Source organism: Cyrtonyx montezumae, unplaced genomic scaffold, assembly GCF_038088225.1.
Source record: "Cyrtonyx montezumae isolate F1298 unplaced genomic scaffold, pur_monq_1.0 scaffold_35, whole genome shotgun sequence".
Lineage (NCBI taxonomy): Eukaryota > Metazoa > Chordata > Aves > Galliformes > Odontophoridae > Cyrtonyx > Cyrtonyx montezumae.
The window spans coordinates 2,391,803-2,406,942 of NW_027072040.1; the positions used below are offsets into that span (position 1 = coordinate 2,391,803).

Sequence of the window (15,140 nt, forward strand, 5' to 3'; positions counted from 1 at the left end):
CACGTTGCGGATCCCGGCGGCGTAGCGATCGGCCTTGCTTCGTTACTGCTGCCGTCCCCGGATGCTCCCCGCTTCATCGCGACCGTCCGTTCGGGAGCACGACCCAGTGCTCATCGACTGACGCGCCCGTTCCTGCGTGTCGCTTCGGCGCGTGGAGAAGCCCTGTGGCGGTCAGCCAGTCGTTGTGCCGGTCAGCGCTTGCCATTGCCGTGGGCGCGCCATGCCGGCCGTGGAGCTGTTCTCGCACCCCGCGCTTCACACGCGCTACCGAGCCGGGCTCTGCTCCGCTGCTGCGCTGGCGCTGCTGCTCATCGCCGCGCTCACCTACGTGCCACCGTTGCTGGTGGCCTACAGGAGCCACGGTGAGCGACTCCCAGCCCCGCGGAGCCTTGCCCTGGGCCAGGCTGAGATCTCGCACTGTCTCTGCCCGCAGGTTTCTGGCTGAAGCAGAGCGCGTACCGAGAGCAGCCCACGGTCCGGTTCCGGTACGAGCTGCTTTTCCTGGCCACCACCACTGGGCCCGGCCCAGATAGTTTCCTGGCATGGAGTACGTTCCCAGCATTCAACCGGCTCCAGGAGGACCGGCTGCGCGTCCCGCTCCTGTCGGTAGGCGGCTCGGCGGTGGTCGGGGCAGACGTTGGCGGCGCCGATGGGGGAAGGGCGCCCGTGCTCTGCCGCCTCAGCCCCGTGCCTCGGTCGGTCAGCAAAGTTTAGTCACCTTGGCTTCCTCTCGGTGTTTGGCTTGCACGAGAACGTTGTTTATTTTCCCAAAACTAGTTGCTGGCTTTTTTTTTTCCGTATTTTTTTTTTCCCTTAACTTTTCTCCCTTTCCCTTCCCATCCCTGTCTTTAAAGCTTGTTATACTCTAAAGCTTGCAGGTAGCCCCTTTGTTTTGAATGCCGGTACGTGCTTTCAAAGCATATAGTCTCTCCCCTACAGTTACTGTTCCTTCTGGGATCTAGCAGTGGTAGTTATTTAACTGTGAAAGCTCCATTGTTCTTCATCAGTACGGTTGTGAATGGTTGAGGAACTGGGCAGCAGTGGCACAGAAACACAGTGAGCCTTGGCTTACCACCGGGAACTGTGTATGGCATAAAGAAGTCACTGAGAGGCGAGCTGCTGTGGCTGGAGGCAGAAGCTGAATGTTCACAGGATCTAGCAGATCCCGTGATAGGATTTTTGTAGCATACAGGGAAGATGATGGGAATGGCGTGGGACAGAAGAGCTCTTGGAGTGACTTTTCCTTTCATGGAGAGTAATTGGAGCATTGTGTAACAGACAAAATTAAGGCTTCTTCTCTCTAATCTCTTTAAAATCAAGCAGCTTCTTATATTTCTAACTACGCAGTTTATTTGCTTTCTTTATGTGTGCATGTTGAGGTTTTGTAAATCTGTAGTTTAACTTTTTTTTGTATTCCTTCTTAACAGGAATTCCTCTAATAAAATAAATAAAAATCTGATTGCTCGTTTTAGATTAGAGAAGAAGACAAAAATCAAGATGGCAAAGTGGATCAGTTGCATTTTAAATTGGAGCTTCCACTACAACCTACGGAGCATGTAGTTGGTGTTCAGCTAATTCTGATCTTTTCCTACCACCTTTATGTGAGCTTTTTTTTTGGTTTTATTTGTTGCAACATACAGACCCAGTGTAGTATTTCAGTAGTAGTTATGCAAAGAGCCTTCATTCATTTGAAATTACATCTGAAAGATTTTAGTAACATCTGATTTTCTTTTCCCTTCACCAGATCATTTCTAGTTTCTCTTAAGTTGTGGTATGTTTTGTTGCTATGGGGATTGGAGGGTTGTTTTTTTTTTTTTTGGAGGAAGAGGGGTTGGTTTGCTTCTGTATATTCTCTTGATCTCTAGTGCAGCATGTAGGATAGAGATGCAATAACAGTTGTTGGAGTTGGTGGCATCAAAGTATTTGAGAATTACAGTAGGCAAAAGTTCTTGTGTTCAAATACTGCTGTGTCTTGATGAACAGTTTTCTGAAGTGGAGAGGTGGTGACAGTTTAGTTCATAAAAGATTGGATGACACATTAGTGCAGACAGTTCATGGAAATATCTGGAAGTAGCAATAGTACAGAGCAATAAGATGTGTTATAGAAGTCAAGGAAGAGACAGATAAAATTTATTAGCAAGATTAGGTTTGGTTTATCAGAGACTTGCTGAATGCAGATGGACAAACTTAGCAAGCACAGCTGTGCTGTGTTTACTCTGAATTACAAGGTAAAAGCCTCACAGTCCTGAGTTTGTGCTGAAGTATTAAGCTAGAGATAATAGTGTGTGAGGAGTTCCAATATTCACAGTGCTCTTGTTTTACAGCAAATGTATAAGCTTTCCTTCAGACTGATTGATTGATGAGGGCAGGGAAGCTTCCTCGTTTGGCCTTTAATAAAGTCAGTGAGTCCTTATCTGCTTTAGTGGCTGAGGATTTCAAAGTTTTTCTCCAGTGAAAGTGCTTAATTATCTCACTGCTTTTAACGTGTTATGGCAAGTCGCTGTTTTTTGTTTTTATTTTTTTGTCATTAGCCTCAAACTGTTGGACTGCACTGAATCATGTCTGGAACTTCAGTTAACAAAGTTAGTTACACAGCTAATGATAAAGCTAGTTCATGTGTTTAAAAAAAATCATGTTTATTGTTCGATGCTCTATGCTCTAGAATAATGAGATAGGATTTTGTTGACATGAATGTTTCAAATTATCTATGAAGAAATTGTAGAGATAGTTTTCTACCAATTGTGAGTGATGTTTTTCTAAATTTTCTGTTCATGTGTTCACTGTTTTAGAGAATGTCAACATTTGTGATGCAGAGTATGGCTTTTCTTCAGTTTTTTTCTCCTGTACCTGGGTCTCAGCTCTATGTGAATGGAGACCTGAAACTGAACCAGAGGCAATTACTTAACCATTGCGGGCTAGATACAAGATATAATGTGAGAGCACTTTTTTTTTCCTCTATCAAGTTCTCCCTCATTATTCTCCTGCTACCTAAGTGAGCCCTTAATTATTTGTGCAAATACATAGAGTGGATCCTACAACTTTTGAACTGTTTATTTGTTGCACTGGAGGGTAGAAAAGATTCTTTTACTGAGATACTCAGTCAAGTGTTTGTGATTTCCTTTCAAGGCATGGTTACTTTGCCTAAGAGACTCAGTAGAACTACTATCCTGAAGAGTGGACAAATAATGCAGATATCTCCTTGTGCTAACAGGTGTCTGTGGTCAATGGCATGAGTCCTTTTGCAAGTGACTATGAGCTAAAGAACATCATTGCAGCGTATCGAGATAGAAATGGTAAGCCTGAGTGTATGGCTGTTAATTGCAGGACAGCTGCAGTTAGTATATTAGTAGTTGTTCTTTAAGGATTTGAGTTATCTATTAAGACTGAAAAGACCATTCACTTGGATGTTTTCCTTCCCTATTTTAGTGACAACAGTATTTTCAGATCCTAACCCTGTTTGGATGACTGGAAGAGCAGCAGATACCCCGTTTATTGTTAATGCCACTATTCATTACCCAGTGGAAGTTATCTTATATCCTTAGAAAACTGCGTTAATGGTGAAATAACTGGATAGTATTAATTGAGCTTTCACATACAGGCCAAATGAACTTTGTTTTAGACTTGTCCTTTAGTTTTCTTTTTCTATTAAGCATATGCTGTGTTTGCGTTTGCCCATCCCTGCACGCCACACCCTCAAGAAATTTTTGCTTGTAATTGTTTTCTGTCTTTCTCTCTGTGGAACCTCTGTTGCTTTTCCACCTTACTAAAATGACATTTTAAGGCAGTTTCTTAGCAATTCAGTCTGAACCCCCTTACTAAGTTTTAGTATAGCTCTGCAATCCCAGTCTGGTGTAGCTGCTACTGGCAAATTATGTTACTGCATTTTATGGCCTAAAGCAAATCAGAAACAGGTATGCAGTGTTGTAGGCTCAGAGAAAGATAACCCTGCAGTGGATGGGGCAAATCTGTTGAACGAGCAAGCAAACCAAAAAAACCTTTTGTTTCAAATTAATTAGTCATTCCTTACGTTCTTTGGTTTGTTTCTCAGACAAGAACAGGCCTGTATTTAGAAGAAAACTTACAGAGCACATCTCTTGCAAGTTTTTTTTTACCTGAATAAGAATTACCAACTGTATGGGGACTGTGAGTCATGGCCTGAACCACTAAGTGAGCATGTGAAGGAAAGATCCAGTCAGCCCTGGGAACACAGGTTAAGGCAATTGACCTGTGCAACTGAAAGGGTGGAGCCAGGTTGCACCCCTCTTGGACCTCATTTAAGGGCTGACTGCCACTGAGGAAGGATCTCTAGTTGGAGATCTGTCGTTTTGGAGTTTTCTCACTGCGAGCCTAGATCCTTGAAGACGGGTGAGCATTCATTTTTCCTTCCTTATGTAACATCTTGTTTGTGCTGGTCCCTTTGCCTTTACACCAATACCTATTTCCTTGTGAAGTAGGGGCAACGTAAACACTTTCCACAGAGTTGTTTGGACATCTAGGATAGGCATTCTTCTAGCTGTTCTGTGGTCAAAGGCTTTTTGAGCCTTCTATGACTCAAAGGATTTGTAGTTATTTCACAAACTAATGTGTCTTTCCACCTCTGAGTTATTTTCATTAGATATTGCAGTGATGGTGTCAAAAGCTTCTCTTTAATACTCCTTGACTTCATTTAAATATCAGCCAGGATTTTGGGAAATGATTAAATTTGCCTGGATCCAGTATGTCAGCGTTCTCCTTATCTTTCTTTGGGTGTTTGGTAGGATTAAAATGTATGTGTTCCAGAATCAAGTGTTAACTACAACTCCAGTTTCACCAATTCTGCCATTGTCTCCAGTATTGTCCTACAAACAGCATCAGTCCTGAGGAAGTGCCTGAGAAAACTTTAAAAAAAATGTGGATTGAAAATAAGTACCTGCTTTTATTCTCTATACATTTCTTTTTTCTTTAGAAGATCAGAGCTTTGTAAGTATGTTCTGAGTATGTCCTGTTCTTGTTGTTGTCTTTTTTTTTTTTTTTTAAAGATGTGTGTGTTTATGTATTTCTGTAGGAACACTGCTTTGGGACTGAAATGTTTTAATTTCAAACAGTTAAAGAAGAACTTGTTATGTTTTTTTTTCCCAACAGGGTTACACTTCAAAAAACATTAGAATTCAATGAGCTGCTCTCAAATGACCTAAATTTTGTTAAACAATGAAGATGGAAAATAATGTAACTAATAATTTGAGCTGTTTAAAAATACGGTACACTCAGTTAGCTACTGAGTTAGAGTTCAGCAAAGAGCTACTTGTATATCCACTTGTGTGCTATGGAAGGGAAAAATATATAATATATAGGGAATGTGACTCTAACTTCCTTTTTTTCTGCATTTCTGTAACTTATTGAAGTATCCACTGACTTAGTTATTAAATTGCTTGATGGGAAAACTAAGTCTGATGTGAGAAGCTGGGTTCTAGGTGATGGTATCTGCAGGGTTTGTACAGTCACTTACTAATGGTAACTGTAAACTGTTAATTAGGAATATTAAAACATAGAAGCTTAGAGTTTCTCACACACACACACAAAAGTAATAGGCTACAAAAGACACTTCAGAATTCTGAAGCAAATGAGTAATTTCAGAATAGAGTAAAATGAAACTGATAATCCCTGGTGAAAACTGTAAGACTTCCTCATTCTTGGGGGCATTTGGAAAAGATGACTTGAGCCCAGAAAGAGGAAATACAAAATAAAAATAGCATTGTCTTTTGTTTTCCTTTTGAGCTGTTGTTTCTGAATTTGTAGTTACTACTTAGTTCTAGCAAAGCAGCGTTATGGCAGGAAGGATTCTAAAACAGTTGTGGTTATTAATTAATAAGATTATCTTGAACCATGGTGTAGCCAATAAAGGTGAGAGAATAACTTGCACACAAGTGTACAGTGCATCTTTTGACTGTTGCCCTCATTATCTTGCTTGTTCAAAAACTTGCCTGTTCCTTTTCACCTTCTCAAAATGGCCAGCTTCCTTTGAAGTTTTGTTTAAATTTCTTTGGAACTTTGCCTTCTGGTAACTTCCATTTCTCTCAGCCTTTACATGCTGGATGGATTCCATCCCAGCCTATTCTTCAACACAAGCGAAATGTTAATGTGGGGAGTGATGTCTTGGTTATCCAGCGTGTTTTGTGCTTCTGGAGCTTACGTACTTGTGAACTGTAAGTTGTTCTATGTGTGCTTGCAGGTAAGTATATTTCATTTCATATCTCCAATTTGCTCTTTGAACTTCTGAACTCTGTACCCGATAGCTTGCAAATACAGAGAATTGACTTTGTATCAGAGTGCCCAATGTTGAAGCAACTGAAAACTGCTTTTTAGTGTTTCTAGACAGTAAGAAGGATAAATGTTGGTGCCTGGAAGCTTATTTCCGCAGTATCTGAAGCTGACATGTTATCTGGTCTGCTGTAGTCCCTGGTCTTTTCCTTTGTGGTTTTGCTATTGCTTGTGCACAGGGAGTTTATTATGGTGAAGATCATATCAGATGAGCTCACTTGTTAAGAGTTATTCATTCAGTTATTGAATGAATGTGGTATGCGTTGGCACAAGTGCTAGGGTGCATGTGACCAAGGACTAGAAATATCTGAAGGAACCCTAGAACCCCATTTTAGAGGGTTGAGTTTTTGTTCTCTCACAGCATCCACTGCTGTGAGATTCATAACACTCAGGCAGGTGAGCAGGGGGCTGCTTAAGCTAGCAACTGGAAGATGAGAGGACAAGGGCTGAGAGAGCTGGGGCTCTTCAGCTGGGAAAAGAGGAGGCTGTGAGGTGATCTGAGAGCAGTCTGTCAGTTTCTAAAGAGGGGAGCTACAGACACTTCAGCAGCATCTGTGGTTATAGCACAAGGGGAAATGGTTTCAGGCTCAAAGAGGGGAGTTATTGTTTAGACATAAGGAAAAAGTCTTTTACGGTGAAGGATGGTGAGGCACTGCAACAGACTGCCCAGTGGTGTGGTTGATGCCTTGTCTCTGGTGTCTTTAATGGCAAGGCTAGATAAGTCCCTGGGCAACCTGATCTGGCTGTGGTGTTCCTGTTTATTGCTGGGGCATTGGACTAGATGGCCTTCAGAGTCCCTTCCAACTCTTGAGGATTCTATGATAATGACAAGGGAACAACACTAATGGGAGATACCTTTAACCTTCTTTTCTATCCTGTTACATTCTTCTATATTAAGTTATAAGTAAGACTTATCAGAGCAACAGCTTATGGCTGTGTGTGAAATTAGAAGTGGTGAATAGGTCTTGTTCAGGAAATTGAGAAAACATTCTTTCTTCATATATTTCCTTGGAATGAGAGAACTCAAAAAAAAAAATCCTATACAGGACTTGAGAACTAAATAAAAAAAAAGCAGGTGGCTTGGTGCTGAAAGAGCTTTAAGAATAAGTCTTTCTTGGAAGACTGTCTATAAGGATTCTTCCTTTGGCTTCTTAAACAACAGTAAATAAAAATACCTGTGCAAATCAACACTATACTGCTGCACAGGACTACTGTGTATGAACTTGCCAGAGGACAAGCTAAGCCCTGTTCAGCAAGGAGGGGGTGGGCCTCTTCTCCCTGATAAATAATGACAGGACGAGAGGGAATGGCCACAAGTTGCACCGGGGAAGATTTAGTTTAGACCTGAGGAAACATTTTTTCTCTGAAAGAGTGGTCAGGCACTGGGATGGCCTGCCTAGGGAGGTGGTTGAAGCACCATCCCTAGCGCTGTTCAAGAAGCGTTTAGATGAGGTGCTAAGGGATTGGATTGAGTAGTTCAGGGGGTAGGGATGGTGATAGGAGGATGGTTGGACTAGATGATCTTGTAGGTCCTTTCCAACCTAATGAACCTATGAATGAAATGAGTTGGATGTTAGGAAGTGTCTTGTTATAAGAGAAATTAAGTAGTGGGTTGGACGTTTTGCACATAAAAGTGAAAATGTAAACGTTTGGGGTGCCATGTATATAATAGTATGCCTTAGGGTTTTGTTTTTTTGTTTTTGTTTTTTTCCCCTAAGAGGCAATGTCTAGGGAGGGGGGGGAAAAAAACAAAGAAGCAAACCAGAACGCCTCTAGGTTTGTCTAGCGAGCCAAGCAGCCTGTTTGCAGGAGAGTGACCTTGTGGTTCTCCTAGCTGGCTCGCGAGCAGCGCACAGCTTCGGGCTGTCAGCGTCACAGCAGGAAGCAGCGGGAGGCCCCCGGGCCTTGCTCGCGCCTGAGCCGAGGACAGCGTGGGGGGCCGCAGCCCAGGCTTGGCGGGGCGGGGCGGGCCGCCGGGCAGCTCTCAGCCGGGGATGCTCAGGACTCGGGGCGGATCGGCCCCTTCCCGGGCTCCTCCCGCTGCCGCGGCACCTCGGCCACGTCTGAAAGCGGCTCATTGTCTCCGCAGGGAGCTCGGAACCGCAGCAGTACCGAGAGGCGGCAGGGAGGTACGTCCGGGTGGGCGGGGGTCCGCGCTGCGGTGCGCGAGCTGCGCGCGCGCTCGGGTCCTTAGGCGAGGACGGGCTCTTTCTCGTTATCGAGTGGCGCGTCTCTCGTGGGCAGCCCGGACAGTGGGTTTTAAGGCCGCTCGTGCTGGGGGGGTTGGCATTGCTGCCCGGGGCGGTGAGCCCCGCTGGGCCCCGGCCCTGTTCCCGCCTCTGGCGCTGTGCTGCTGCCGAGCGGCGCGGGCGGTGCGTGCTGCAGAAGCGCTGAGCTGAGCTGTGCTGGTGGAGTGGTTTTTGTTTTTTTGTTTTTGTTTTTTTCAGTCCCACTGGAGAACGTGGCTGATCGAGCTATGGTATTTTTGCTCGCTGGTGCGAGTGACGGTGAAGTCGGATGCTGTAGGGCGCATTTTGAGTCATTTTAGCAGATTCCTTCCAATTTTTATAACGTTCCAGCCTGTTTCCAGGTGAAAGTAACATAGAGACAAATTATTTATTTTTTCTTAGTTTTAACGGTGTTTTCATGGGGTGCTGCACAATACAGCTCAGCCTGCACGTCCTCAGATTGACTTCTAGGATGCTGCTGTTAACTGTGTTGGCAAAGTCTAAACTAGGTGAATATCACTTGGTCACCTCAAGTGACTCCATGATCCCAGTACTGTTATCGTTGAAAACAGTTACTATTCTCAACAAAGATTTCAGGAAATGATATCTGCTCAGCTGCAGATTTGGCTGGGAACATCAGCTATTTCTAAGTAATCTAAGTAACTATTTCTAGTAGCAGAAGACACTGTTACCTTCTGCAGTATTGCGTGGGAAAATACGTTTTGTAAGGCTAAGCCTTGGTGTAGTCATCTATTCATCAAAGTATCTAATTCTTAAGTGCTTAGCTGAAGAAACAAACAACAACAACAAAAAACCCAAAAAGATTGAACCCCAATACTTTTTAAAAAAATCATTAATACAATTTTATGGTCACACTTGAAAACTGTGGTATGTTTCATTATGTTACAAAGTTATTTAAGGTTGATCATTAATTACCTGGAAGTGAGTCCTCCAGTCTTGATTTTCCACTAGATTGTAAAAGAAATGATATTTTGAAAAGCTGTATGAACAGTCAGCAGAAATGTTAATATAATGTCAGTTTTCAAAATGACTGATTATAATTATTTATTGCACTTCATTGTTTCTGTTGTTCTACTTTCACTGTTGTGTTAAAATAAACAGTCAATCCTTTCAACTATTCAGCAAAACTATTGGAAAGGATTCTCACTCTTTGAAGTTCCAGTAGTTGTGGAAGGCACTTTCAAAGCTAACTCATCCCTCTGCAACCAATCCACTTATTGTTGGCAGCGCAAGAAGCTTTTGCTCTGTGAAGATGTACCATTTCTAGTTGATCTAGAAGATCACTGAAATGTGATGTTTTGTTAGTGGGGTGATTTATTGCAAGAACTACTGCAGTATTGTGCCCTTTTCTTGTACCTGCTTTGAAATGTTCTGCATTTTTTTACTGCTTTGAGTAGAAAGTCTGTTTCTAATGTAAGCTCATAGAAGCTTCTGGCAGTGTATCGTTTCTTATGTGCAGTGTTGCAGTGTTGCAGTGTCTCATATCTGAAGAGAGTAAACTTTTCCATGAAGTACAGACCCTCAGGTGAGCTTTGCTCTGTTTATTAAACTGTATGCAAACATTTTCCTATTAATTCTATAAAATGCATGATGACGTTTACTAGTATGATCTTTCCAGCATTCAGCACTGAGGTATGCCTTGGTGAATTTTGAGTACATAAATGATACTTCCTTTCAAGTCTAATGATTGGTTGGTCTGTAAGTTATCATTTAGAATATGATGAGCATATAGGATGAAGTAGTTTTTGGCTAATAAAAGCCTAAGCATGTAATAGAGCAGGTATTCATTTCTCAGTGGAAGGAATCTTCTCTGGAAGTACTATAAATGTGTATTTTTGCATTTTGTGGAAGTTAAAGTCATGTATTTGTAACATGTAAAGACTTCAGCTTTAAAAATTCATAAATATAAGCTGTTTTAAAAGAAGGTATGCTGGAAATTTACTTAGATGTAAAATGACTGGATAAGACTTTGGCAAAGACAGTTAAGTTTCAGTTGCTCAGAACTACTTGTGAAGAAGAAGGTATTTGTAATTTATCTTCAATTGTTTCTAGCTTGATTTACTCTAGCCCAGTTTTTCAGTCTCCTGCAACAAACATTTGTTCTGACAGAGTCTTTCAAGATAGTCTTTTGCCTTGAGCTTAGGGAGCTCGTGTACACTGCTGTCTTTCTGTTTTTATAGTAATTTTAGTATAATGTTACAGGAGGATCTGTTTTTGTTTTTTAAATCTAAAGTTAATTTTTGTTAATATATTACGTATCTTTGGGTTAAATTCTGTAGTGAAAGGAAGTTCACTCAACAATTATGCTGCTCTCAGACTTCCAAAGATCTCTTTTCTTGATTACAACATTGTCTTATGTTACAAATGAATAAACGTCTCTAAAAGCACAAGCTGAACAAATCTCCTCAGCTCAAATTATTTAATCCTTACTCCATTTTTATATCATGTTAGGTCTAAGAAGTATTCTGTTTAGATAGCAAGCATAGTGGGATGGGTACTACTCATTTTTACCCTTCTGATTAGAACTTGATAGCTCTCTGCATTGTATCTTGTCTTTTGGATGGCAGATGCTAATGGCTCTGCAGGTCAGCATTGACTCTGACAGTCATCACTGTCAGAGTTGGCTTAAGTGGTGAAGAAAATCAAGTCGTTCCTATCAAATTTGTGTAGTTAATTTTGTTTGTAAATTATATAGGAATAGTCTGTGGATTTACCTAATCCAGGATACTGTTTCTAATAGCAGCTGTTAGCAGACAAACCTGGTGAGTGAGCTTAACTCTAGAGTGTGATCTGACTGCAACTGTATGTGCAGATGCTTTTCAGATCACGTTCTGAGCACTTGTGTTGGCTTGTGAAAATGTAATTATGAACTAGGAATTAGCTAGAATTAGAATTTTGATTAGTCTGTTTGCCAGAGCTTTCCCTGAGGAAGTCCTGTAATAAGAGAGTAACAGTGTCACAGAAAAGTAAGAACAATCTAATGGGTATTAAATTAATTTATGCTTAGCAGCATCTGTGTATATGAAAGCATATATTGTGATACTTCATCTTTCACATCTCTGTAAAGCTTGATTTGGTCACTGAGATGGGAGCTGGGGTGTCGGTAACAATAGGAAATCTGGCTGCTCTGTTGCTTCTCCTTTTCCACACTTGATTTATTTTTGGCATTCAGCAAGTGTGCTCTAGTAAGGCTGGTGCAGCCCCTGGGAAGCACCGCTGCAAACCAAAGCAGGGAGAGAGGAAGTAGAAACGATCTCTTCTGCTCTCCTAAGGGGGAGTGTGGGTTAGGAAGACCATGCTGCTAAGCTGCAGGTGTAGAGAAGGAGAGGGCAGGGAAATAGAGAGGCAGCTCAGAACAAGGCACAGACCAGCTTTTCACCTAGTAACTAATGGTGTTTTAGCATGTTGTCTATCCATATTAAGAGGAAAGCTTGCCTAGCACCACCCTCTGGTGAGTCCTGCAGTGAAATAAATGGGATCAGAAGGGGCAGCCTGTATTGGAAGCTCCTGTCCCTTTCCATTAAGGCTGTGATATAATGTAATCTGCTTAGTAGTTTTATGAATATGTATATATTCAACAGTTTTATGGGAAGGTGATTCTTCAAGGTATTCAATAGCTTCACAAACACAAAAGTTGTGAAAGAGCTTGGTGTGTTACAAAGTTGTATGTTAGAGCAGTGTAAATTTAATATAGGGTTAAATGGCAAAACTGGAGAACACTGTTGCAAATGTAATTCTATTTGCATATAAATATCCTTTTATATGTGCTTAGTTTGAGAGACTTAGAAATAAAAGGAAGTGTTATTGAGAAATTCTGGAACTGAGTGTGTATGTGGTCTCACACATGGACACAGCCCGGACAATATTCTCATAGGTGCTGTGTTCTGTTGTTTAATTAGTCATTTATTTTGGTGGTTTGCATGGGTTCATGTTGATTAGAAACTTCTCAACTTTTGCAAAAGGATAGAAAATGAATCTTAAATACTGAAAATGTGCATCTACTCAGTTCTCTTCTTGTATATCAGACTTTTATGTTGCTCAGTAGTGAAACTGTATTCATTTAAAATAGCATTTATATCCTGATGACACAGTTTATGATGTCATCACCAGCTGGGTAGGTGTGGGGAGAGCAGTGGATGTTGTGTACTTTGGCTTTAGCAAGTCTTTTGTCACTGTCTCCCACCACATCCTTTTTAATTTGCCAGATTGCATGTAGAGAGCATTTTGTATTTTGAGTAGTTGAGCAGCATCAAGATTTCCTTCAGCATCGAGCCTTTACTCCGAATTTATTTCTACTGTGATCTTGCTGTAATGCATTTATTTGTTTTCAACACCAGTCCATCTGCAGATGCTCTCCTCCCAGTACCATTGATTAAGGATGTACCAAATAGACATGCATATTTAAAGATTGTACTAGTGTTAGAGTTTGTATTGTGTGTTATGATTATTATGCCATAGCATCAACTGCTCACCATTGTTTCCCATATCTTTTTCAGCTTTAATTGCTCGTTGAGAATGGCTAGGATTCGGATTTCTAACACAATAATTACGCTTCTTGTTATGGTCCAGACTGGATTCCTGCTCTTCATGTATGCCCGGTACAATAGCTTCACACCTCATCCTGAGGATAAATCGTCTCAAGTCCACATCCTCATTCTCTCCTCTTGGAGGTCAGGGTCGTCTTTTGTTGGCCAGCTTTTCAGCCAGCACCCCAGTGTCTTCTACTTGATGGAGCCTGCATGGCATGTATGGGTTACAATGTACCAGAACAGTGCCAAAGTCTTGCACATGGCGGTGCGGGACCTGGTCAGGTCAGTCTTTCTCTGTGACATGTCTGTTTTTGATGCCTACATGCCTTGGAAAAGAAACTTGTCCGATCTTTTCCAGTGGGCAGTGAGTCGGGCTCTGTGTTCAGCTCCTGCTTGTGACTCCTTTCAGCGTACAGACATAACCAGTGAAATGGCATGCAAGACTCTTTGTGGGCGGTACCCGTTCAGCAAGGTGGAGGAAGCCTGTAAAACCTACAGCCACATTGTAATCAAGGAGGTTCGCTTCTTTGACCTGAAGGTCCTCTACCCACTTCTCACCGATCCATCCCTGAACCTCAAGATAATTCACTTGGTCCGTGACCCCAGGGCAGTTGTAAAGTCACGAGAACAGTCAGTCAAAGCATTAGCCCGTGACAATGGAATTGTTCTGAGTACCAATGGCACTAAAGTGGAAGACAGCAAGTACAAAGTAATGCAAGAGATTTGTAGAAGTCATGTTCAGATTTATGAAACAGCTACTCTGAAACCACCTAGCTTCCTTAAAGATCGCTATTTAATGATTCGTTTTGAAGATCTGGTAAGAGACCCATTGTCTGAGATCTCAGAAATGTACAAATTTGCAGATCTTAGTTTGACCCCCACACTCAAAAGCTGGGTCTATAACATCACACATGGACAGGGGCCAGGAAAAAAAAAAGAAGCTTTCAAAATCACATCTCGAGATGCAGTTAATGTTTCCCAGGCCTGGAGAAACGTTCTTTCATTCCAGAAAATTAAGAAAATACAGGAAGTTTGCAAAGGCGCTATAAACATGCTGGGCTATCAGCTTGTGGATTCAGAAAAAGAACAAAGGGATCTGTCACTGGACTTAGTGTTGCCAAGGAGACAAAACCAATTCAGTTGGTCATCATTTAATCCAAAGAACTAAGCCATTACATTAAGAGATTAGGGAAAGGAAAAGGGAGGAAAGTATCTATCCTGCAGATAGTTTGAAGATCCTTGGCTGATGAGTTTAATTATCTTCCTCCCTGCTGGTTCACAAAGTAATGTAAACTTTTTTTTTTGAGCTTCTTAAACCACGAAACAGACAAACAAAAAAAAATCATGGAAAATTCAGCAAGATACTTGCGAGACTGCAAATTTGCAGCTGAACTGTGCTGTTCTGAGTATTTTTAAAATATAATTTAAATTCTTCTTATAAAAAACATCCTTGTTCCTTGATTATAGTTTTTTCTAGTTTCATGCTTAAAATACTCAAGAATCTTCAGTTTTTAATTCATATAAAGGGAACAAAATATAAACTAATTTCCTTTGCTTTTTTTCTTTTTTTTTTTCCTCCCTTCTCTCCTCTAAGCATTACTTGACTCTTCCCTGTGCTCCCTGAGGGTTTCATCCAGCCAAGGTGAGCCAGTAAATCCTGCCACCATAGATGTCCCAACATAGAGACCCCCCACCCTGGCCCTCCCAGCACACCTCAGCTGCTCGGGGGGGGGGGGGGGGGGGAGGGGGGAGGGGGGATGGGGTGAGCTGAGCAATCCTTTCTTGGAAGGAAGATGGGAGGACCAGGGGCTTTTGTTTGTGTGGGGGACAGCAGATGAAAGTAAGTGGGCTAGAGTGCTTGAAGGACTCACGTAAAGACTGGGGGTGCAGGAAGGAACCCTCAGCTATTGGCAGCTACCTGCCTTGCTTGTTATTCCTGGAGGAGACACTCAGTTTCCAGTGCTTCTTCCATACTGGGTCCAAGGCACCTTCCAGATTGGCTGGGTGTGCTGGTGGCTGCTCTGTACACAGTGCTTCCACACCCTCCTGACTAAGTGGCACTATT

The 15,140-nt window shown here is 42.0% G+C and overlaps 2 protein-coding genes across 5 annotated transcripts; both read left to right on the forward strand.

Moving 5' to 3' along the window:
* Positions 1-220: 220 nt before the first annotated feature.
* Positions 221-5,194, forward strand: TMEM231 (transmembrane protein 231). Its single transcript, XM_065745416.1, has 7 exons — positions 221-362; positions 434-606; positions 1,473-1,601; positions 2,790-2,933; positions 3,212-3,293; positions 3,427-3,532; positions 4,671-5,194. Exons 1-7 carry the CDS (start codon positions 221-223, stop codon positions 4,858-4,860), a joined length of 966 nt encoding a protein of 321 aa, XP_065601488.1. The 3' UTR covers positions 4,861-5,194.
* Positions 3,218-14,590, forward strand: LOC136054244 (carbohydrate sulfotransferase 5-like). Of its 4 annotated transcripts, none has more exons than XM_065745414.1 (2): positions 3,218-3,293; positions 13,043-14,590. In XM_065745414.1, the coding sequence occupies exon 2, from the start codon at positions 13,062-13,064 to the stop codon at positions 14,241-14,243; it is 1,182 nt and encodes a 393-aa protein (XP_065601486.1). In that variant the 5' UTR covers positions 3,218-3,293; positions 13,043-13,061; the 3' UTR covers positions 14,244-14,590. The 4 variants fall into 4 exon arrangements, with proteins under 4 accessions (XP_065601486.1, XP_065601485.1, XP_065601484.1 ...); XM_065745413.1 differs by lacking the exon at positions 3,218-3,293 and adding an exon at positions 4,111-4,365; XM_065745412.1 differs by lacking the exon at positions 3,218-3,293 and adding an exon at positions 8,287-8,426.
* Positions 14,591-15,140: the final 550 nt, after the last annotated feature.

Coding starts and splice junctions, on each gene's coding strand:
- TMEM231 (XM_065745416.1), top strand. CDS start 221: ATGCCGGCCGTGGAGCTGTTCTCGCACCCCGCGCTTCACACGCGCTAC. Junction 2,934..3,211: donor GGCTAGATACAAGATATAAT/GTGAGAGCACTT, acceptor TTGTGCTAACAG/GTGTCTGTGGTCAATGGCAT. Junction 3,533..4,670: donor TACCCAGTGGAAGTTATCTT/ATATCCTTAGAA, acceptor GACTTCATTTAA/ATATCAGCCAGGATTTTGGG.
- LOC136054244 (XM_065745414.1), top strand. CDS start 13,062: ATGGCTAGGATTCGGATTTCTAACACAATAATTACGCTTCTTGTTATG.